This window comes from Ochotona princeps, chromosome 30 (assembly GCF_030435755.1).
Source record: "Ochotona princeps isolate mOchPri1 chromosome 30, mOchPri1.hap1, whole genome shotgun sequence".
Lineage (NCBI taxonomy): Eukaryota > Metazoa > Chordata > Mammalia > Lagomorpha > Ochotonidae > Ochotona > Ochotona princeps.
In genome coordinates, this window is record NC_080861.1 from 675,726 (window position 1) to 700,777 (window position 25,052).

A 25,052-nucleotide genomic window follows, 5' to 3' on the forward strand; every position below is an offset into this window, starting at 1 on the left:
ATATGAGCCACTTCACACTCAGCACACATTTCTATAACCATTGTTAAGATTAAATGTCCAGTGGTGGAGAATGCTGGTGTGAACGTGACACAGGGCAGCAAGGCTCGCTAGCGTGTGACTGTGAGCCAGTTGCCTGAGTTTTCTGACTCTGGCTTCCTCTTCCTACGGCGCTGTGAGGGCTGAATGAGCGAATACACCGGAGCTGGCCGTAGACTGCTTGCCACATGGAGAGTGCATGCTACCATCGTCATCATCACTATCGTTTCTGCGATAGTAGCAGTCACCCGGGGCCAAGGTACAGCACTCAGCCTGAAGCAGAGGAAGGGCCATGGGCAGGCTGACATATTAGAATCCCAGGGGTGGGGTGGCTAATAATTCTGGCTGGCCCACAGGAGTCCTGGGCCTCCACTGCTTCCCCCACAGGCTCAAATACAGCACAGCTTACATCCCCTGTTCCATTCAGAAGCTGGGCGTGGCTGCTCAGGGAAGCAGGAGCACCAGGAGCTTCTTGCTGTGTTCACGCAGTAAGCAACAGGGATTCCAGAGGCCCGTGTCGTGGTATAACGGGTAAAGACACAGCCTGAGATGCCACATTCCATGTGAGTAGGGTGATTGGTTCATGTCCCAGCTGCTAGTCTTCTGATCCAGCTCTATGCTGATGGCCTGGAAACAGCAGCAGATAGCCCAGGTGCGTGGGCCCCTGCCACCCCTGTGGAAGACCCTTTATGGACGTGCCTATTGTGGTAGCCATCTGGAGAGTCACCAGGGGATGGAAGATCTCTCTCTCCCGCTCTTCTCCCATAACTCTGACTTTCAAATAAGTAAATACATCTTTTAAAGAGAGGAAAAAACCCAGGGAGCTTAAGGAGGGCTCTGAGCTGGGGGCTGAGTGCACAGCCCTCTCAGCATGGGGCTACCCAATCATTCATAAACTCTGAAAGGTTTAATGGACGGTGGTTGTGTGTATTACCTGCCATTTGTCTAGGATCACTGAATTTTTGACTTCCATATATCAGAACCTCATCTCACCTCAGGGGTTGGGTTTCAAGTCAGCCACCATGAAAAATCTCTTGTAGTTGGAACAGTGTTGGAAAATCCTTCGGGGAGGCACAATATGGGAAACCAACACACTTCTTTGAAAATGTTCAACCCTGCTAGCTTTCTTTCTTGCCTTGGAGCAGGTCAGCAGGTCTACTCTGCTGACTTGTAATGTAAAACTATGCTTTGCAGGAAGTACGCAGCCTCACAGTCCAGAGGCTCTTTACTCTGTAAGGACTTCACCCTGGGAGAGGCCTCCAGAAGTCAGGAGGCCGAGAAAGGAGATGTTAGGGCTTGAATTGCATTTAGTTCCTCAAGCTCCTGGGGAAATTTAAATCCCCACTGTCTTCCTTTCATTGTTAATGGGTTAATGCTAAAGATGGTGGGATTAGGGTGAAGGCTTAATCCAATGACAGTGCCTGAAGGTGGGACCTTTGGGAAGTCGGGGGACTGGATCACATTGCTAGGTGCAGCCCCACGAGGGACCAGGACAGCTTTCCAGAGAGGCACACAGACGTGCAGGAGCAGTTTGCTGCCTGGATCACCAAGTGGTTGTTCCTTTGTGCATGTTCCACCACTGCCAACCTCCGCCCTCATCAGGTGCCTGAGCCCAGGGGCTGTCCAATCTTGAAATCTCCTTTCCTGTGAGCTGAGACAAACCTCCCTTCCTCAGAAGCTCCCTTCGGTCACTTTTAAGGCACTGGAAGACTGACCATCACGGTGGAGGATTCAAGTCTTGCAGTTAACTTGCATGCTTAGCTTGGGCTTCTCAAAGCATAGTAGGCTCAGTAATTATAACTATTTCTTCCACCAGGCTCCCCTGGATGCTTTTGGTCATGTATCAATGCTCCAAGAAACCTGCCCACCTGAGCATCCTGGCTGCTGAGCCCCTCCCCACCCTTCTCCTCCCAGACTGACAGCAATGGGACTGGCACACACGTACTTATTTTATCAACTAATTCATATTCTTGTAATAACCATCAAAACCTTCACTCCTTGGGTATGTATTAAGAAAGACATCAATCGGGGCTGGCATTGTGGCATAGCAGAGAAAGCTACCACTTGCAATGCCAGCATCGCATAGAACTGCTAGTTCCTGTATGCCCCATTCTGTTTCAGTTTCCTGATAATGGCATGGGGAAAACAGCAGAAGAAGGCCCAAGTCTTTGGGCCCCTGCTTCCCACATGGGAGACCCAGATGAAGTACCTAGTACCTGGCATTTGCCCAGCCCTGGCCAATGCAGCCCACATGGGAGTCACTCTCTCACTATCTCTTCTTGTTTCTCTTTAACACTCCCATTCAAAACGAATCCATAAATCTTTTCTTTAAAAAATACACCAAGCAAGGTGGTAGCAGATTCATAAGTTGATTTAGGACCGGGAGATAAAGTGTATTCTTTCTCCCAGCATCCTCTTTGACCCAGTAGGGCAGTTGAGTTGGACACAGGATTCGGTCAGTGTGAGGCCAGTGACCCTCACACTCAGAATGAGGATCTGCTCCTGAAACCTGGGGCAGGCAGAGGGACACAGGCTCCTGCTGGCTCATTCCAAGGACACCAACGCAGTCAGCAGGAGCCTGTGCAGAGAGGGCTCCTGTTGCCTGCCTGACTGCAAAGCAAGGGCCCTTCTTTTGGCAAAGGACCTGCTGTTCCGGTGGGAATCACAGTGCCATTAACACCAGCCTTGGAACGTGAGAGAAGGAACAGGTGGGGCCCAGGTAAAGTGGATTTCAGTTCTGACATTTTCATTTGGCTAATGCGGCTGCGACAAGGGTGGATGAAGAGGGGGATGTGTGCGTGTGTGTGTGTGCTTGTGTGCGTGCTGCTAACTGTCCTGAAGATAGTGACCGGGTCCTGGAGACCGGAAGGTGCATGTGCGGGCCTCTGCTTCCTTCGTGGAACTGAAGTGATGCCCACAGGCAGGTCTAGCATGAGAGAAGGCCCTTTCCCAAGCCCCCCGCGGCAAGGCTGCAGGGGCACATGAGGATGTGTGGAGAGAACGAGACAGGAGGAGCTAACTGCAGAGGCAGGTGGGCGGGTGGTCAGGCAGGCGAGCGGTCCGGCAGGCGGGCAGGTAGGTGGGCAGGCAGGAGGGCGCGCTGGCAGGCACGCGGGCAGGCAGGCAGGCTGGCGGGCAGGCAGTCAGCCAGGTGGGCAGCCAGGTGGGCAGGTAGGAGGGTGGGCAGGCAGGTGGGCAGGTAGGAGGGCGGGCAGGCGGGCAGGCAGGCAGCGAGGTGGGCAGGCAGGCAGGCGAGCGGGGGTGGGGGCAGGGCAGGCAGGCAGGCGAGCGGGGGTGGGGGCAGGGCAGGTAGGAGGGTGGGCAGGCAGGTGGGCAGGTAGGAGGGTGGGCAGGCGGGCGGGCAGGCAGGCAGCGAGGTGGGCAGGCAGGCAGGCGAGCGGGGGTGGGGGCAGGCAGGTGGGCGGGCAGGCAGGCATAGCGGCCCTTCTCATGTAGCTGCTGTGCATTGCCACATGTACCAGGCTCCTGCAGAGAGCCACCTTGCCGCTGCAGAGGCCTGCCAGGGGCTCCACGGACGCTGACTTAATGAGTCCGCTATTCCCAGATCCACCTTCAGGTTCTGGCTCAGTCTCTTTCCTTCTGTACGAACTCATACCTTGCATTTCCCATCTACATCACTGTCATGGTGAAGGTGAGCATTGCACTAAACACTGCGTGGAAGAGTCTGCAGGTGCACACAGTAGTTGCTTCATAAAGCCGGGTCTCCTCCACACCCACTTGTCACAGCACAGCTCCTTCAGCTTAGCTTCTCAAGTCCTGGCCTGCTCCGTGTCTCACAGTCCCACCTCCCATCCACGGACCCCAGCCCTCCCTGCCTACACCAGCGTATGTTAATGTCCCCATCTCCACCCCAACACCAAGCTCCTCCCTGCTCAGGGCAGCCAAGCCCAGCCTCAGGGATCCACGACCTGAGCAGAGACCAAGGACTCCAGGCTTACTCGTGAGCCCTTGGTCTAAAGCTTTGTTGTTGCCGTACTAAGATTCCTAACAGAACAATGGTGCTGCAGTTTGATTTGCAAGGAGCCCAGCAAATCATGCAGCTGGTTCTGTGGGGAGTAGTCCACTCTTCAAATCTGGCCAGCTGGCTCCTTGGAAGAGACAGATGGGACATGGCAGAGGTCTTCCAGGACTTGTGCTGGCTGTTCCTAACCTTACCGAATCATTTAACCCTGTGTCACCAATGAAAGCCAGAGGCTTGCCGGGGCCACTGGCCAAGCCCACCAACTAATACAATGGAGTCTGAATCGGGCCCCACCAACCTTTCAAATGAATCCACCTGGTTGCTCCATAATGGAGTGCAGGTGGGAAGGCTGGGTCTTTCCTACTGCCTTATTTGTGTCACTCAGCCAGGCCCAGCAGGCATGCACGTACCGCACAGCTTCTGCAGGGACTTCTCGGAGTAGGTCTCCCGGTCGCAGCCTTTCCTGATGTAGTTGGTCTGCAGTTCTGTAGTGACTTGTAAGGAGGACACGGCTCCGTCACACGTCTCCAGGTGGATGCTGGGGAACAGGGCCACGCTCCCTGAGCCCGGCTGGTACTCAATCCTTTTGGTCCAGTCTGAATTAACAAGGACAAAAGACAAAGCAGGGTGGTCAGTTTTGCAAGAATACTTTTCCTGTCATAACCGATATATTTGGCTGCACTGCGTTTGTCCCAACCAACACAGTAGGGAGCACTCAGAGGCTGATAGGAATTTTGCTTTGGTTTATGCAAATCTCCTGTCTGAGAAACACGAGGCAAGTGCACACAGCTGCACTCAGCTGAACTCAGCCACATGGGAATACGCATGACGTGCCTACGCACGTATCTTAAACCTCTACCGGCTGCTCAGTTCTCTGCGCACAGCAGGAGGAACGTGGGACTCTCAAGAGAGGTACAGTGCTCACAAAACAATCGCTGGTGATGCTCACTAAAGGGCAGAAAGAGGAAATGTTGCACAAATACTACAATAAATGTGTATATTGCGTGGGGAGACCTGGCTATGCTGGCATGCCTGCATCGCAGTTACAACCTCCTTCACCGGCGAGACCTCCACCCACCACTTCAGTAAACGCTTCATGAATCACACACTGCAGCCCTCCTACCTACACTCAGGTCTCTTCCAGGTCAAGTACTTACGCAAACCTATGTTAACGTAGGGCAGGTTAAGCTGCTGCCCTCTGTCCTGGCTGTTCCACTTCCAATCCAGCTCCCTGCTCACGTGCCTGAGAAAGCAGCAAAGGATGGTCTAAGTGCTTCGGCCCCTGCAACCACATGGGAGACCCAGGGAAGCCTCTGGCTTGTGCCTGGATCAGTCCTGGCCCTTGCAGTCATCTAGGAAATGAACCAGCAGACAGAAGCGCGCACTCTCTCTCTCTCCATCTCCGTGTTACCCTGTTTCCAAATCAACAAAATGTCTGTTTTTAAAGACAGCCCTCGGTGTCCTTGTCTTCTTTTTCTCTCTTACATGTCACAGATGACCGTTTCTGGGCCTGTGCTTCTTGGCCATTGCCATGCACGGAGAGCTCTAGGAATGCTTTGGAGGACTGCATGCCATCACAAGGCAGGATTGCCAACACTCAGAACATGCTGCCCAAACGGCTGCAAGGCCAGGGTTAGACCAGGCCAAGCCAGGAACCTGGGGCTCCAGGCGGGTCTCTCATGTGGATAGCAGGGACCCGAGTGCTTGGGTTATCTTCTGCCATCTTCCCAGGCCATTAGCAGGGAGCTGGTCAGAGCATCTGGGACTTGAACCAATGCTCATACGGGATGCTGGTGTCACTGGTTTGGTTTAACCCACTGGGTCACAGCACTGGTCCCTGCACTACCATTCTGCTTTTCAGTACAGAAACAATTCAGAGATAATGAAGCAATGAAGAGGAACAAAATTAATACCAAAATTCCACTACACAAGAAACGAACTGACTACAGAAATGAATACCAAGTCTGAGCTCATAGGAGTTGATCGCTGCACTAACCATCTACCCAGCCTCTAGGCACTGACCCTCTGCCGACACTCAAGACTTGGCATTTTGTCCTGGGATCTATTCATGATGTAGCTGGTTGTGCCTCACCAGCCGCATGACCAGGGCATGTCCCTTAGTGTGGCCGAGCCTGAGTTTCCTCACCTGTAGAATTGGACTATCAGTGACCTGCCCCACAGGAAGACCCTGAAGCATAACTGGCAGGATGCTGGCTATGAATCGCAGTGCTGCCATGTGGCCTCAGACACTGTGGGCAAGCTGTCTCCTTCACTGTCATGGGAGCAGTGGAGAGCATCTGATGAATGCCCCATACAGCCCCATGCCTGACACATATAAGTATATACATTTGTGAGCACTCAATTATATGACTTTCTCGTCTCCAATTAAAAGCAATTACATGCAGGCGCCATTTACCAAGAAACAACACAAACTCTTGGAACTCAATTATAAATAGAAGGAACCTCCTCTCTCCCTTCATTACTGATCCTTTTCCATTTGCTATATTTTACTCTCACCAGAGCATTTTATTACCATCTAATTCCTACTAAAGACGACAATTGCCCACAACAGGAGGGCTGGCAGAGAAGATTCTCATACACTGTCCCCTCGGTGGAGACTCTAGACTGGGGCTGAGCCTGCTCCTCTGCCCCAGGCCCAGTCCCTGCCTCCCCGGGCTGCACCTGCTCCTCCTCTGCCCACAGGTCTGGTTCCTGCCTCCCCGGGCTGCACCTGCTCCTCCTCTGCCCACAGGTCTGGTCCCCACCTCCCCGGGCTGCACCTGCTCCTCCTCTGCCTGCAGGTCTGGTTCTTGCCTCCCTGGGCTCTCCTGGAGTGCTGCTTGGAGTCTCAGCTGCTCTGCTCAACCAGCTCCTTACAAACGCCGGGAAAAGCAGCAGCAGATGGACCAAGTGCTTGGGCTCCGGACTTCGATCTGGTCCAGCTATAGCCATCGTTGTTATTTGGAGCTGTGAATCAGCAGAAGGAAGATTGGGTTTTTGTGTGTGTGTGTGTGTTTTTTAAAGATTTATTTTTATTACAAAGTCAGATACACAGACAGGAGGAGAGACAGAAAGATCCTCCACCCGATGATCCACTCCCCAAGTGACCGTAACGGCCAGTGCTGTGCTGATCCGAAGCCAGGAACCAGGAACCTCGTCCAGGTCTCCCACATGGGTACAAGGTCCCAAAGCTTTGGGCCGTCCTCCACTGCATTCCCAGACCACAAGCAGGGAGCTGGATGGGAAGTGGAGCTGCCGGGATTAGAACCAGTGCCCACATGGCACCTCGACGCATTCAACCCGGAAGATTGGTTTTTATCTGTGTATCACACTTTCAATCTGTTGCCTAGCCTTCCAAATAAATATATCTTTAAAATATTAAAATAAACAACTACCACCCTAGAGGCTCTTAGGTATTTTGACCCTTTTTGTCCCCCGAAACCAATGCCAATTGAAACAGTCAAAAATTTATCCTCAAATTTTGTGTTGGCTGTGAGCTTCAGCAGTGTTCCATGATGGAGGGGATTGAGGTTACTTGCAAATTAACACTGACTATCGTGTCCCTTCCATCTTGCCTGCAGTGGAACAGTGGCTGACCTGGCCAGGCCTCATTCTAGCTCATTCTACAGGCAGCTGCAGCCCAGCAGCTTCTTGTGAACATGGGCTAATCTCACAGCCTCTGCCCTGAGAACTGGGGCCACCAGGGTAGGACAGCATGCCACAGGTGACTTACTGTGCAGGCTCAGGTCACGCAAGGTGGAACTCTGTGCAATTCTGCAGGGCAAGAGCCAGGAGGGGTTCAAATCCAGACCCACAGAGTCCTAATGGCTGCTGCCCCCTCCCAGCCCCCACCATGGACACAGGCATGTGATAGGGTAAGCGCAAAAGCCAAGAGTGGGCGCTTGGCAAATCGCACAGCCACCTGACTCTCTTCGTATGTAGCTGAAGGTAATCGGCTTTCTAAGATGGTTTCAGAAAGAACTGGACCTCAGCTGACAGAGAAGCCTGGGTTGCTTTGCTGCTGACCATCTGAGCAGGATGGTCTTGGAGACCCATGGTGAGCCCTGTGCCTGATGCCCGGCCAGCCCACAAGGCCAGGGAGCCTCGGCTTCATAAGTCTCAGCCGACTCCATCCCTTGTCCGATGACCACCTGGGCCAGTAACTGTGGCAACCTCCTGCCTTCTCTTGGCCCCTCTAAGCTACACTGGGCACCCCTGCCAGGCTCATTTTCGCCAGGGAAAAAAGGCAGGACTCAGACAAGCAACGGGTCTCTGCCCGGGCCGACAGAGACCCTCCTCTTCTCTTTTCCTACCTTGGGTCCAACATATCACGGCTGCAAGATGGCAAACCCGCTCTCTGGGATTTCTTAAATCTTGTGATCTGGATTAGCATTTACAACTGAAGAGTATATTTTTTCCCACAAATGTTTTCACTCTTCATGAAAAGAGGGCTTGTGTCCACTTTTTCATACTCAAGTTATGCGAATTTTTTTTTAATCTATCCATGGTACATGGTTCTAAAACTTGTTTTTTCTAAAGGATTTTTACTATAGTGTTTGCAGCACTGGACTTTCTTTCCCTAAACAAGATTCTCAGGTTGCGACCTCCAGAAGTCGGCCACCTCTGCTCTTGTTCTCTTCCCCAGGTAACCGTGGCACCTGAGGTCCCATGGGACAACGGCCATGGAGGGGAGGCAGGCCAGCCCAAAGTCCCTTTTCTGTAGGAAATGTGACCGACAGCCCCTGCACCCGCCGAATGCGCGAGACCCTTGCTTCTTTTAGCATGATGGTGGGAAATCATCCCACACAATTAGAAACGGAAAAGTTACAAGCTTCAGAACGCCCAGCTATTGACCCTGACTGGACCCTACTCTGGGAAAGGTTAGCCCCAAAGCAAGGACGTCTGTGTGGGATTCTTCACCAGCGACTTCAGAAGACACACGGAGACAACATGACCATCGGTCCCACACCTTGTCGGACAGTGAAGACACAGGCAGGCCCCTGAGCAGGCAGCCCAAGGCAGGAACGCCGTGTGTCACCATGGGAGCCATGAGGCTTCAGGATGTGGGGAAATGGGAGCGACATAATGGGAAGAGATAACCTAAGCTTGAAATGGCCATGGAGGGAGAAAATTAGACCTTAATATAGATGACAAGTGGATCGAGGGGGACTTTATGATTGTTTTTCCAATCAGCATAAACATGTGGCCAAGTCTAAGCCAGCATCCTGGTGCAGACACTGACAAAGCTGTCTGCAGGGCTGGCGGCCCATGTGGGAGAAGCAACCAATAGTCTGGGAAAGCAGCAGAGGGCCCCCCAAGTCCGGGGCCCCTGCCGCTCATGTGGGACACCCAGATGAAGCTCCCGGCTCTTTGACCTAGCTCATCTCCAGAACTTTCTCCCTCTCCTCCTCCCTCTGTAATCCTACTTTTTCAAATAAACAACTCTTACAACATTTGGCAAGTCAAACTGTCTGCATACAGTCCTGGTGGCCCAAGTGCCACTCTGTTCCGAGAAGTTCTCCCCAGGACAGAGAGTTCCTAAGACACCCATGAACAGTGTGCTTCTCGCCTGTCTGGGCTCTGCAGATGGTACACTCTGGACCTGCTGACGGGGTCACAGCCTGCACAGCAGATGCTGACGAGGATGTGAGGGGACAGCAAATCATTAATACCTCAGATTTTTAACTGTCAAATGTTCTCATAATATTTTATTTATGGGCCTGGCACAGAAGCCTAGTGCTAAAGTCCTTGTCTTGAATGTGCCAGGATCCCATATGGGCGATGGATCATGTCCCAGTCACTCCACTTCCCATCCATCTCCCTGTCTTGGAACCCTGCACCTGCACGGGAGACCCGGTAGAAGTTCCTGGCTCCTGGCTTCAGATTGGCTCAGCTCTGCCCATACTGTGGCCACTTAGGGAGTAAATCGGAAGGAAGATATTCTTTTCTGTAAATATGAATGTCTAATAAAAAAGGTAAACAAAAGATTTTCCATCTGCTGGTTCACTCTCCAAATAGCGGCAAAGATCATAGCTAAACTGCTCTGAAGCAACAAGCCAGGGAACTCACCCGCTGGTACCTGAGCTGCGGGCCCAAGTTCCTAACTTCTGTCTCCATCTGTGAAGTGGGCCAGTAACAGCTTGCGGCGGGTGGTGAAAAGTGGACGCGGACATGCAGGCTAAGACCTGGAAGAGAGCCCTGTTCGTGGTAGCTGCTGTTGCTGTTGCTACTGCTGGTAAAGGCACTGCAACATGGCGAGGACTGTTGGTGATGGGCCCATTCTGCCCACAGCCTTCCCCGCTCAGGGCTCACATCCCTGCAGGCTCAGGCGAGTCAGGCAGAAGTGGGTACCCTTATCCAAAGGTCTGTAAGCACATTCAGACACTACTGAGCAGGTAAATCAGCATCCTGTATGCAGCCACTTGTTGCAGCTTAGTGACTGGCCACGTCAAGGATGTCAGGACAGGTTAAACCAATGGAGGCATACCCCGCGAGGTTTGCAGCCAGGAGCAGACCTGTCTGCCCGGCATTGTGGCATGGGAGCTGGTGGTGTTGTGCGATGAACTGAGCCTATAATGGAGTACTGATTTGAGTTCCAGGTCCCTGCTAATGTGCCTGGGGAAGCAGCAGAAATAGCCCTAGTACTTGGGTTCTAACATTCCCGTAGGAGATCAGGATGAAGTTTCTGGCTCCTAGGACTTTGGCCTGACTTAACTCTGGCTGTTGCTGGCACTTGAATGGATTAGCAGGCTGAAGCTCTCTCGTTAAAAAAATTAGATGGTGTAAGGATGACAGATTGTGTCGCTGCACGGTCTCCTGAGGAAATGCCATCCTCCTTTTCTGCTCTCACTGATGCCAGAGCCCTCTGAGGTGGGACAGACAGGTTGCCAAGACCAGTGGCGAGATAAGGGGCATGCTACTCAGGCTCTTGGCCCAAGTTCTCTTTGTAAAGTAAGCTGGAATGGGTTCACTCGCAGAGCTGCGCCCAGCCTCTGTGCCTCTGTCCAATGTCCCACACTAGCTGTCCTCAGTATCTGATGCCCTGCAGTGGCATCGGTGAACAGCTTCCTGCAGGGTAAGAAAACTTAAGCCTCTTCAACCACATGGGAGATCTTGAAGCAGCTCCTGTCTCCTGGCTTTGGCCTGGCACAGTCCTGCTTATTGGGGATATTTGGGGAGTAAACCAGCACATGGAGATCTCTACCCTTTTCTGTTTTCTTAAACAAGGGCCTAGCTGGTAGACATTAGCCTCCGGCCCAGGTGTTCTCAGCTCTGCTGCTGTGGGACTGCTTCGGGTTGGGTACAAATGAGCAAATGTGCTTACCTTCTAGTAAAACCCTATTTATGGGCACTGCAGCTCAAGTTTCTTAAAATTTTCAAATGCCACCAAGCATGCTAATTCATTTCTTTACTCACTTAAAGTATACAAAGTATTTTTAAACATGCAGTTGTATAAAAATAGTTGACTTGGCTGGCCTGTGGCTGCACTTTGATGATCGCATGTCTAACAGACTACTCTTTGGGGGAGGTTCTGCAGCTGAAGTTGGGGTTACGGGCTAGCTTCAGGGTTAGTGCTGCCTTGATGTAATCTCAGCCGCCTGGCAGCACCGAGGAGGAGGGGCGACAACATGGAGCCCGGCTGTGCTCCCTTTGTCTGGCAATGCTTTGTGCAACAGCCTGCGACAGAGTGACATTGTCAGGCACTTCTGATGCATTTGGAGCCCCACACGACTGTTTCTAAGCAAATCTGAGCTACTTCCTGGGCTGGTCACTGTGGATTGGAAATCACTGCCTTTCATGTAGTAAGACCTAAGTCAGCTCTGCAGCGTACTTGGTCAGAAATTGATTCTACTTTTGGAAGGAGCATGGTGAAGTCACTTGACCTCCAGGGCCTGAGGCTTTTTCCCCTTGGCAGAGTGGTGGCAGGCACAGCTGGGGCGATGAGCTGAACTGTATCAGGCCTAGCAGGGACCTCATTTGGCCCAGGCAGGCATGAAAGCATGAGCAAGGATATACTTCCTCCAATAAGGCAGCAGGAACGTAAAGCCTAAGCAAAAGAACACAACAAACTATGAACCGCATCACAAAGGGTGTTCCGGGAAACCACGCAGGCCCTCTAAGCTGGCGTCCAGTACCACAGTTACACAGCCAGCAAGGATTTATGCTGCCACCAGCACAATCATAGCAGCCTCTTCAGTTCTCCAGTCTGAGATAATGCAGCCCCATCTCCAAGGACCCAGGCCCAGACAAAGCAGCAACTTCTCCCAGCCCTTGCAGCACCCATAAACCCAAGCCCTGACAATGCAGCCCCTTCCCCAAGCCCTTGAAGCACCCATTGCACAGGCCCCGACAATGCAGCCCCCATTCCTAGGACCATTTCAAGGCTCTCAGGCCACACATGGATGCAGCCCAGACGATGTAGACAGTTATCCCAGCTGTAGCAGCACCTATGGACCCAGAACCAGAAAATGCAGCTCTTTCTCCCAGCCCCTTCTTCCAGCCCTTGAAGCGTCCATGGATCCAGTCCCAGAAAATGCAGCCCTTTCTCCCAGGCCATTCTCCCAGCTTTCATAGTAGCCATGGACCCAGGCCCACACAATGCAGCTCCTTCTCCAAAGACTCGCAGCACCCATGGAACAAGGCATGACAATTCAACTGTTTCTACCATCCATTGCAGCACCCATGGCCTCAGGTCCAGAAAATGCAGCCCCACCTCTCAGTAATTATAGCACCCATAGACCCAGGCCCTGACAAAGCAGCCCCTTCAAACAGCGTTAACACACGTGGACCCAGGCCCAGACAATGCAGACTCCAAGTCCCTTTTCCCAGCCCTTGCATCACACATTGGTAAAGGCAGAAACTGCAACCCCATCTCACCCACATCCTCCCGGCCCTCACAGATCCATGCATCCAGGCCAAGACAGGCCAGCCATACTCCCTGCCCTCACAGCACACATGGACGCAGGCTGAGACAGAGCAGCCCCTCTCCTAGCCAGTACTCCCACCCTTCACAGCACTCATGCACACAGTCCAGAAAACGTAGCAACTTCCACCAACACTTGCAGGATCCATGGACCCAGGCCCAAATAAGGCAGCCCTTCTCACAGCACATTCTCCCAGCCCTAACATCACCCATTGATCCATGCCTCAACAATGCAGCACTTCTCACAGCACTCTCCCAGCCCTCACAGATCCATATCCAGGCCAGAAAGGGCAGCACCTTAATCCAGTCAATGCAGCACCGATGGACACAGGCCCAGACCATGGAGCCCTTCTCCAGGCATTCACAGCACATATGGAACCTGACCGAGACAATGCAGCCCTTTCTACTAGCCCACTTCTCACATCCTTCACAGCACCAATGAATGCAGTACAGACAATACAGCAACTCCTACCAGCTCTTGTAGCACCCATGCTTGCAGAGTTGATGCACCATGGGTGTTGTGAGGGCTGGGAGGAAGGGGCTGCTTTGTCTGGGCCTGGGTCCATGGGTGCTGCGAGTTCTGGGAGAAGGTGTTAAGCGAAGAAGCTGCATTTACTTGGCCTAGGCCCATGGGTGATGCGAGGCCTGTAGAAAGGCTGGGAGAAGGGGCTACATTGCCTGAGAAGGGTCCATGGGTGCTGTGAGCCTGGGAGAAGGGCCTGCGTTGCCAGGGACTGGCTCCATGGGTGCTGTGAGCCTGGGAGAAGGGCCTGCGTTGCCAGGGACTAGCTCCATGAGTGCAGTGACCGCTGGGAGAAGGGCCTGCGTTGCCAGGGACTGGATCCATGAGTGCAGTGACCGCTGGGAGAAGGGCCTGCGTTGCCAGGGACTGGATCCATGAGTGCAGTGACCGCTGGGAGAAGGGGCTGCATTGTCTGTGCCTGGGCCCATGTGTACAGTGACCGCTGGGAGATTGGCTGGGAGAAGGGGCTGCATTGTCTGGGCCTGGGCCCATGAGTGCAGTGATCGCTGGGAGATGGGGCTGCCTTGTCTGGGCCCGGGCTCATGTGTACAGTGACCGCTGGGAGATGGGGCTGCCTTGTCTGGGCCTGGGCCCAGGTGTACAGTGACCGCTGGGAGATGGGGCTGCATTGTCTGGGCCTGGGCCCATGTGAACAGTGACCGCTGGGAGATGGGGCTGCCTTGTCTGGGCCCGGGCCCATGTGAACAGTGACCGCTGGGAGATTGGCTGGGAGATGGGGCTGCATTGTCTGTGCCTGGGCCCATGTGTACAGTGACCGCTGGGAGATGGGGCTGCATTGTCCGGGCCTGGGCCCATGTGTACAGTGACCGCTGGGAGATGGGGCTGCCTTGTCTGGGCCTGGACCCATGTGTACAGTGACCGCTGGGAGATTGGCTGGGAGATGAGGCTGCCTTGTCTGGGCCTGGGCCCATGTGAACAGTGACCACTGGGAGATTGGCTGGGAGATGGGGCTGCATTGTCTGGGCCCGGGCCCATGTGTACAGTGACCGCTGGGAGATGGGGCTGCCTTGTCTGGGCCCGGGCCCATGTGAACAGTGACCGCTGGGAGATTGGCTGGGAGATGGGGGCTGCCTTGTCTGGGCCCGGGCCCATGTGTACAGTGACCGCTGGGAGATGGGCTGGGAGATGGGGCTGCCTTGTCTGGTCTTGATTGCATGGGTGATGCACCACCTGATCGAAGTGGCTACATCCTCTGTCCCAAAGCAATGGGCTCTGATAGGGCTTAAGGAAGGTTCTGCATAATGGGGGCCTGGGTCAATGGGTGATGATAGGGCAGGGAGAAGGGGCAGCGTTTCGGGACAGGGTCCATGGATGCTGCAAGGCCTTTCAGAATGGGCAGGATTGTCTGGGCTTTTGTCGATGGTTGCCGGGAGATCTGGGAGAATGGGCTGCATTGGCTGAGCCTGAGCCCATTTATGCTACATGGCAGGGTGAAGGGCCTGCATCCTCTGGGCCTGCATCCATGGGAAGGCAAGGGCTTGGAGAAAGGCTGTGAAAAGAGATGCATTTTTGGGGGTTAGGTCCATGGGTGCTGTGAGTGCTTGTGTGTTGCAGCAGGTGTTGCAGTGCCTAGGCCTGGGTCCATTGGTGCTGAAAAAATTTTTTAGGTGCCGAGTTAAGGGGCTGCATTTTTTGGGCCTGGGCCCATGGGTTTGCTTGGACTAGAGGAATGACTGAGAAGAGCTACATTGTCTGAACCTAGGTCCATGTGCACATTGATGGCTGGGAGAAGGGGCTGGGAGTAGGGACTGCAGTATCTGTTCTTGACTCCATGGGTGCTGAGCAGGCTGCTAGGAGCTGCACCATGTGGTCTTAATTGCGTAGAGGCTCACGAGCTGGTCAAAGCAGCTATATTCTCTGGGCCTATGTGAATAGGTGATGTGAGGCCTGGGAGCAGTGGCTGCACAGTCTGGGTCCACGCAACACCTCCCCCTAGCCCTCACAGCACCAATGGACTCAGGTCCAGCTGATGCAGACCCTTCTCCCCGGGCTCTGAGTACCCATGACAAGGACCCAGACCCAGGACCACACAATGCAGCCCCGTTTCTCAAGCCTCACAGAACTCATGCAGCCATATCCAACCACTGCAGTTCCTTGTCTCAGGCCTCCAAGCACCCACGGACAAAGTCCCAGACAATGCATCCCCTTCTCCCAGCCCATGTAGCACCCATGGACCCAGGCCCAGACAACACAGCCCCTTCTCCCAACCCCTTCTTTTTCTTACAACACCCATGTACAAAGCACTATTATGCTATCATCGTAGCCCAGATACTGCAATCATGGACAGAGACCATACAGTCCCTTCTCCCTTTTCTCACAGCACCCATGCATCTAGGCACAGACAAAGCAGACCCTTCTCCCAATGCTTGCAGCACCCATGGAACCTGGCCCAGAAAATGCATTCCCTCGTATAGCCCCTTTCCCATTCCTCGCAGAGCACATGAATCCAACCCAGTATATGCAGGCTCATCTCCTAGCCCTCACAACACCCATAGATGTAGGTCCAGACAACGCAGATGCTTTTCCCTGCACTTGCACCATACATGCATCAGGAACCAGCTTACGCAGCCCCTTCTCCCATGCCTCACAGCACCCTTCGACGAGGGACCAGAGAAGGCAGCCAGTTCTCCCAGGACTCAGTACCTATTCACCTAGGCTCTAAAAGATAGCTCCTACAACCAACCCATGATGCCTCTACGCAACCATGACCACACAGTGCAGACATTTCTGGCAGTCTGCTCAGCACCGATGGAGCCAAGGAAAGATACTGCAGTCCCTACCCCCAGTCGTCACAGCACCCATGACCTAGGCACAGACAATGCAGAGCCTTCTCGCAGCTGTCACAGCCCCCATGCACCCAGCTCCAGCCAATACAGCCCTTTCTTCACAGCCTCCCAGCACTCACCGACAAAGGCCCAGACAATGCTGCCCATTCTGAAAGGCTCTGTAGCAACGATGGACCTGGCACATAAATACTGCCCCAACTCCCAGCCCTATCATCACCCGTTGACCCAGGCGCCCAAATGCAGAACCTTCTTTAAGCCCCATCAGAACCCATTGCTTTTGGACAGAGGATGTAGTCTCTGACCAGGCCAGGCAGCAACCATGCAATAAAGGGTACACACTGGAGCCTCTTCTCTCACCCTGTGCATCACCCATGCCACCAAGAGCAGGCAATGCAGCCGCTTCTCAAGGCCCTTTTCCTGCTCTCAGACCAACTGTGCACCTAGGTCCCAACGAGGCAGTCTCTGTCCACAGCTCTCACAGCACCTATGGACCCAGGCCTTCAGAACGCAGACCCTTCTCCCGGGATTCGTAGCACGCACAGACCTAGTACCAGAAAAGGCAGGCCTTCCTCCCAGCTCTTCAGCACCCATGGACCTAGGCCCAGACAATACAGCCCCCTTTCCCAGCCCTTGCTGGACTTATGGACCCTCACCCAGACCACGCCTTTCCTTCTCCCAGGGCTCACAGCATCCATTCACCCAGGCCCAGACATTGGAGCCCCTACCACCAGCCCTCACAACACTCATGCACTCAGGCCCAAACAATGCAACCGCTTCTCCCAGTACCTTTCTGGGCCCTCGCAGCATCCATAGACCCAGGCCCAGATGATGTAGCCCCTTCTCCCAGTCCTCACCGCATCCTTGAGCCCAGGCCCAGACAATGCAGGCCCTTCGCCCAGCCCATACAGCCCCCATGCAGCTAGGACCAGACAATATAGTGTGGGGAGCGGGGCGCTGAAGCCACTCCCAGGACCCAGGAATAGGAATGGCTGTGGCAGGGTGGCGGCTGGCCCAGGGACAGGAGGCGGGGTTGGTCTCGCCAGCAGGTATACAGGAAGTCATAGGGATAGGCTGATGCCCTTGCTGCGATTATGTCATTGCTACTGGCCTATCAGGTAGCGCATGCGGACCCATGGGGAGAAGTGATTGGTGGAGAACGGTATAAAAGCGGCCGCTAAAAGCTAAGGAGAGGGACAACAAGGACAAAGACAGGCAGAAGAACGACGGACGGAACCGGAAGAACGGGGCGGCAGAGAGGAAAAGAGGGGCTGAGATCTTCGGGTGGAAAAGCTAAGGCTTATGGGGAGGAAAAGCAGCAGAGAGAGGGCTAGAGAAGCAGGGAGAAAAGCTAGACCCACGGAGATAAAGGCAGCGGAGAGAAGGGTATAAACGCAGCCACTTTGGGTAATAAGGGGTCTGGTTGTGGTTCCGGCGTTTCCCAGACCCTCCAGAGTGTGCCTTGTCGTTAGTGTCGCTGCTGGTGGGTGACAATATAGCCCATTCTGCCTGCCCTCATAGCACCCAGGGACCCAGGCCAGGACAATGCAGGCCCTTCTCCCAGCTCCTGCACCAACCATGGACCCAGGCCCAGACAATGCAGCCCCTTCTCCCAGCTTCTTCTCCCTTTCCTCACATCACCCATGGACCCAGGGCCTGACAATGTAGCCGACTCTCCAAGTACACACAGCATCCATGGACCCAGGCCCACACAATGCAGCCCCATCTCCCAGCCTTACATCATCCATGGGCTAGGCCCTGAGCATGCATCCCGTTCTCCTAGCCCACACAACACCCATGGACCCAGGCCCAGCCAAGACAGCCCCTTCTCCCCAGCCTCCCAGCACCCATCCACAAAGGCCCAGTTAGTACTGCCGCTCTGGAAGGCCTTGCAGCATCTATGGACCCTGGCCCATAAATGCTGCCCTTTCTTCCAGCCCTATCATTACACATTGACCAACAAGATTAGACAATGCAACCGCTTCTCCCAGTGACCATGGACCCAGGAACAGATGATGTAGCCCCTTCTCCCAGTCCTCACCGCATCCTTGAGCCCAGGCCCAGACAATGCAGGCCCTCCTCCCAGCCCTTCAGCACCCATGCAGCTAGGACCAGACAATATAGTGTGGGGAGCGGGGCGCTGAAGCCACTCCCAGGACCCAGGAATAGGAATGGCTGTGGCAGGGTGGCAGCTGGCCCAGGGACAGGAGGCGGGGTTGGTCTCGCCAGCAGGTACACAGGAAATCATAGGGACAGGCTGATGCCCTTGCTGCGATCATGTCATTGCTACTGGCCTATCAGGTAGCGCATGCGGACCCATGGGGAGAAGTGATTGGTGGAGAACGGTATAAAAGCGGCCGCTAAAAGCTAAGGAGAGGGACGGCAAGGACAAAGACGGGCAGAAGAACGACGGACGGAACCGGAAGAACGGGGCGGCAGAGAGGAAAAGAGGGGCTGAGGTCTTCGGGTGGAAAAGCTAAGACTTATGGGGAGGAAAAGCAGCAGAGAGAGGGCTAGAGAAGCAGGGAGAAAAGCTAGACCCACGGAGATAAAGGCAGCGGAGAGAAGGGTATAAACGCAGCCACTTTGGGTAATAAGGGGTCCGGTTGTGGTTCCGGCGTTTCCAAGACCCTCCAGAGTGTGCCTTGTCGTTAGTGTCGCTGCTGGTGGGTGACAATATAGCCCATTCTGCCTGCCCTCATAGCACCCAGGGACCCAGGCCAGGACAATGCAGGCCCTTCTCCCAGCCGTCACAGCACAAGTGGACCCAGGCCCAGACAATGCAGGCCCTTCTCCCAGCCTTACAGCATCCATGGGCTAGGCCTTGAGCATGCATCCCGTTCTGCTAACCCACACAACACCCATGGACCCAGGCCCAGCCAAGACAGCCCCTTCTCCTCAGCCTCCCAGCACCCATCCACAAAGGCCCAGTTAGTACTGCCGCTCTGGAAGGCCTTGCAGCATCTATGGACCCTGGCCCATAAATGCTGCCCTTTCTTCCAGCCCTATCATCACCCATTGACCACCAAGACTAGACAATGCAACCGCTTCTCCCAGTGACCATGGGCCCAGGACCAGATAATGCAGCCCCTTCTTCCCGTCCTCACCCCATCCTTGAACCCAGCCCTTACAGCACCCATGCAGCCAGGCCCAGACAATGCAAACCCTCCTCCCAGCTCTTCAGCACCCATGGACCTAGCCCCAACAACACAGCCCCCTTTCCCAGCCCTTGCTGGACTTATGGACCCTCACCCAGACCACGCCTTTCCTTCTCCCAGGGCTCGTAGCTCCCATTCACCCAGGCCCAGACATTGGAGCCCCTACCACCAGCCCTCACAACACTCATGCACTCAGGCCCAAACAATGCAACCGCTTCTCCCAGTAGCTTTCTGGGCCCTCGCAGCATCCATGGACCCAGGCCCAGATGATGTAGCCCCTTCTCCCAGTCCTCACCTCATCTTTGAGCCCAGGCCCTGACAATGCAGCCCCTTCTCCCAGCCCTTACAGCATCCATGCAGCCAGGCCCCGATAATGCAGCCCCTTCTCACAGCTTTTTCTCCCTTTCCTCACATCACCCATGGACCCAGGGCCTGAGAATGTAGCCGAGTCTAAGTTCACACAGCATCCATGGACCCAGGCTCACACAATGCAGCCCCATCTCACAGCCTTGCAGCAACCATGGACCCAGGACCAGATAATGCAGCCCCTTCCTCCCGTCCTCACCCCATCCTTGAGCCCAGCCCTTACAGCACCCAGGGACCCACGCCGAGACAATGCAGGCCCTTCTCCCAGTGACCATGGGCCTAGGACCAGATAATGCAGTCCCTTCTTCCCATCCTAATCCCATCCTAGAGCCAGGCCCAGTCAAGGCAGCCCCTTCTCCCAGCCCTTACAGCATCCATGCAGCCAGGGCTAGACAATGTAGGCCCTTCTCCCAGCTTTTCCCTTTCCTCACATCACCCATGGACCCAGGGCCTGACAATGTAGCCGACTCTCCAAGTCCACACAGCATCCATGGACCCAGGCCCACACAATGCAGCCCCATCTCCCAGCCTTACAGCATCCATGGGCTAGGCCCTGAGCATGCATCCCGTTCTCCTAGCCCACACAACACCCATGGACCCAGGCCCACCCAAGACAGCCCCTTCTCCCCAGCCTCCCAGCACCCATCCACAAAGGCCCAATTAGTACTGCCGCTCTGGAAGGCCTTGCAGCATCTATGGACCCTGGCCCATAAATGCTGCCCTTTCTTCCAGCCCTATCATCACCCATTGACCACCAAGACTAGACAATGCAACCGCTTCTCCCAGTGACCATGGGCCCAGGACCAGATAATGCAGCCCCTTCTTCCCGTCCTCACCCCATCCTTGAACCCAGCCCTTACAGCACCCATGCAGCCAGGCCCAGACAATACAGCCCCCTTTCCCAGCCCTTCAGCACCCATGGACCTAGGCCCAGACAACACAGCCCCCTTTCCCAGCCCTTGCTGGACTTATGGACCCTCACCCAGACCACGCCTTTCCTTCTCCCAGAGCTCACAGCACCCATTCACCCAGGCCCAGACATTGGAGCCCCTACCACCAGCCCTCACAACACTCATGGACTCAGGCCCAAACAATGCAACCGCTTCTCCCAGTATCTTTCTGGGCCCTCGCAGCATCCATGGACCCAGGCCCAGATGATGTAGCCCCTTCTCCCAGTTCTCCCCTCATCCATGCAGCCAGGCCAGATAATGCAGCCCCTTCTCACAGCCCGTACAGCACCCATGCCGCCAGGGCTAGACAATGCAGCCCCATCTCCCAGCTTCTCCCTTTCCTCACATCACCCATGGACCCAGGGCTTGAGACTGTAGCCGAGACTAAGTCCACATATCACCCATGGACCCAGGCTCAGACAATGCAGGCCCTTCTCCCAGCTCCTGCCCCAACCATGGACCCAGGCTCAGACAATGCAGCTGCTTCTCCCAGCTTCTCCCTTTCCTCACATCACCCATGGACCCAGGGCCTGACAATGTAGCCGACTCTCCAAGTACACACAGCATCCATGGACCCAGGCCCACAAAATGCAGCCCCATCTCCCAGCCTTACAGCATCCATGGGCTAGGCCCCGAGCATGCATCCCGTTCTCCTAGCCCACACAACACCCATGGACCCAGGCCCAGCCAAGACAGCCCCTTCTCCTCAGCCTCCCAGCACCCATCCACAAAGGCCCAGTTAGTACTGCCGCTCTGGAAGGCCTTGCAGCATCTATGGACCCTGGCCCATAAATGCTGCCCTTTCTTCCAGCCCTATCATCACCCATTGACCACCAAGACTAGACAATGCAACCGCTTCTCCCAGTGACCATGGGCCCAGGACCAGATAATGCAGCCCCTTCTTCCCGTCCTCACCCCATCCTTGAACCCAGCCCTTGCAGCACCCATGCAGCCAGGCCCAGACAATGCAGGCCCTCCTCCCAGCCCTTCAGCACCCATGGACCTAGCCCCAACAACACAGCCCCCTTTCCCAGCCCTTGCTGGACTTATGGACCCTCACCCAGACCACGCCTTTCCTTCTCCCAGGGCTCACAGCACCCATTCACCCAGGCCCAGACATTGGAGCCCCTACCACCAGCCCTCACAACACTCATGGACCCAGGCCCAAACAATGCAACCGCTTCTCCCAGTAGCTTTCTGGGCCCTCGCAGCATCCATGGACCCAGGCCCAGATGATGTAGCCCCTTCTCCCAGTTCTCCCCTCATCCATGCAGCCAGGCCCAGATAATGCAGCCCCTTCTCACAGCCCGTACAGCACCCATGCCACCAGGGCTAGACAATGTAGGCCCTTCTCCCAGCCTTACAGCACAAGTGGATCCAGGCTCAGACAATGCAGCTGCTTCTCCCAGCTTCTCCCTTTCCTCACATCACCCATGGACCCAGGGCTTGAGACTGTAGCCGAGTCTAAGTCCACATATCACCCATGGACCCAGGCACAGACAATGCAGACCCTTCTCCCAGCTTTTTCTCCCTTTCCTCACATCACCCATGGACCCAGGGCCTGACAATGTAGCCGAGTCTAAGTTCACACAGCATCCATGGACCCAGGCTCACACAATGCAGCCCCATCTCCCAGCCTTGAAGCAACCATGGACCCAGGACCAGATAATGCAGCCCCTTCCTCCCGTCCTCACCCCATCCTTGAGCCCAGCCCTTACAGCACCCAGGGACCCAGGCGCAGACAATGCAGGCCCTTCTCCCAGTGACCATGGGCCCAGGACCAGATAATGCAGCCCCTTCCTCCCGTCCTCACCCCATCCTTGAGCCCAGCCCTTACAGCACCCAGGGACCCAGGCCCAGACAATGCAGGCCCTTCTCCCAGCTCCTGCACCAACCATGGACCCGGGCCCACGCAATTCACCCCCATCCCTCCATCTCCCAGCCTTACAGCATCCATGGGCTAGGCCCTGAGCATACATCCCGTTCTCCTAGCCCACACAATACCCATGGACCCAGGCCCAGCCAAGACAGCCCCTTCTCCCCAGCCTCCCAGCACCCATCCACAAAGGCCCAGTTAGTACTGCCGCTCTGGAAGGCCTTGCAGCATCTATGGACCCTGGCCCATAAATGCTGCCCTTTCTTCCAGCCCTATCATCACCCATTGACCACCAAGACTAGACAATGCAACCGCTTCTCCCAGTGACCATGGGCCCAGGACCAGATAATGCAGCCCCTTCCTCCCGTCCTCACCCCATCCTTGAACCCAGCCCTCACAACACTCATGGATCCAGGCCCAAACAATGCAACCGCTTCTCCCAGTACCTTTCTGGGCCCTCGCAGTGACCATGGACGTAGGCCCAGACAATGCAGGCCCTTCTCCCAGTGACCATGGACCCAGGACCAGATAATGCAGTCCCTTCTTCCAATCCTCACCCCATCCTAGAGCCAGGCCCAACGAAGGCAGCCCCTTCTCCCAGCCCTTACAGCATCCATACAGCCAGGCTCAGACAATGCAGCCCCATCTCCCAGCCTTGAAGCAACCATGGACCCAGGACCAGATAATGCAACCCTTTCCTCCCGTCCTCATCCCATCCTTGAGCCCAGCCCTTACAGCACCCATGGACCCAGGCCCAGACAATGCAGGCCCTTCTCCCAGCTTCTCCGTTTCCTCACATCACCCATGGACCCAGGGCCTGACAATGTAGCCGACTCTCCAAGTACACACAGCATCCATGGACCCGGGCCACACAATGCAGCCCCATCTCCCAGCCTTACAGCATCCATGGGCTAGGCCCTGAGCATGCATCCCGTTCTCCTAGCCCACACAACACCCATGGACCCAGGCCCAGCCAAGACAGCCCCTTCTCCTCAGCCTCCCAGCACCCATCCACAAAGGCCCAATTAGTACTGCCGCTCTGGAAGGCCTTGCAGCATCTATGGACCCTGGCCCATAAATGCTGCCTTTTCTTCCAGCTCTATCATCACTCATTGACCACCAAGACTAGACAATGCAACACTTCTCCCAGTGACCATGGGCCCAGGACCAGATAATGCAGCCCCTTCTTCCCGTCCTCACCCCATCCTTGAACCCAGCCCTTACAGCACCCATGCAGCCAGGCCCAGACAATGCAGGCCCTCCTCCCAGCCCTTCAGCACCCATGGACCTAGGCCCAACAACACAGCCCCCTTTCCCAGCCCTTGCTGGACTTATGGACCCTCATCCAGACCACGCCGTTCCTTCTCCCAGGGCTCACAGCACCCATTCACCCAGGCCCAGACATTGGAGCCCCTACCACCAGCCCTCACAACACTCATGGACCCAGGCCCAAACAATGCAACCGCTTCTCCCAGTAGCTTTCTGGGCCCTCGCAGTGACCATGGACCCAGGACAATGAAATGCAGGCCCTTCTCCCAGCCCTCGCAGCACAAGTGGACCCAGGCTCAGACAATGCGGACCCTTCTCCCAGACGTTATAGCAACTATGCAGCCAGGCCCAGACAATGCAGGCCCTTCTCCCAGCTTCTTCTCCCTTTCCTCACATCACCCATGGACCCAGGGCCTGAGAATGTAGCCGAGTCTAAGTTCACACAGCATCCATGGACCCAGGCTCACACAATGCAGCCCCATCTCCCAGCCTTGCAGCAACCATGGACCCAGGACCAGATAATGCAGGCCCTTCTCCCAGTGACCATGGACCCAGGACCAGATAATGCAGTCCCTTCTTCCCATCCTCACCCCATCCTAGAGCCAGGCCCAGCCAAGGCAGCCCCTTCTCCCAGCCCTTACAGCATCCATGCAGCCAGGCCCAGATAATGCAGCCCCTTCTCACAGCCCGTACAGCACCCATGCCGCCAGGGCTAGACAATGTAGGCCCTTCTCCCAGCCCTCAAAGCACAAGTGGACCCAGGCTCAGACAATGCAGACCCTTCTCCCAGATTTTTCTCCCTTTCCTCACATCACCCATGGACCCAGGGCTTGAGACTGTAGCCGAGTCTACGTTCACACAGCATGCATGGACCCAGGCACACACAATGCAGCCCCATCTCCCAGCCTTGAAGCAACCATGGACCCAGGACCAGATAATGCAACCCTTTCCTCCCGTCCTCACCCCATCCTTGAGCCCAGCCCTTACAGCACTCAGGGACCCAGGCCCAGACAATGCAGGCCCTTCTCCCAGCTGCTGCACCAACCATGGACCCAGGCCCACGCAATTCACCCCCATCTCCCTGCCCTCAGCATCCATGGGCTAGGCCCTGAGCATACATCCCGTTCTCCTAGCCGACACAATACCCATGGACCCAGGCCCAGCC

The 25,052-nt window shown here is 55.3% G+C and overlaps 1 protein-coding gene across 1 annotated transcript in view; it reads right to left on the minus strand.

The window, feature by feature from the left end:
• Nucleotides 1-25,052, minus strand: part of CLSTN2 (calsyntenin 2) — a 435,481-nt gene that overhangs the window by 58,857 nt on the left and 351,572 nt on the right. The window contains exon 6 of the mRNA XM_004588347.2: nt 4,429-4,614. Within this exon, the coding sequence (XP_004588404.2) occupies nt 4,429-4,614 (186 nt within the window). The remainder of the gene's footprint in view (nt 1-4,428; nt 4,615-25,052) is intronic.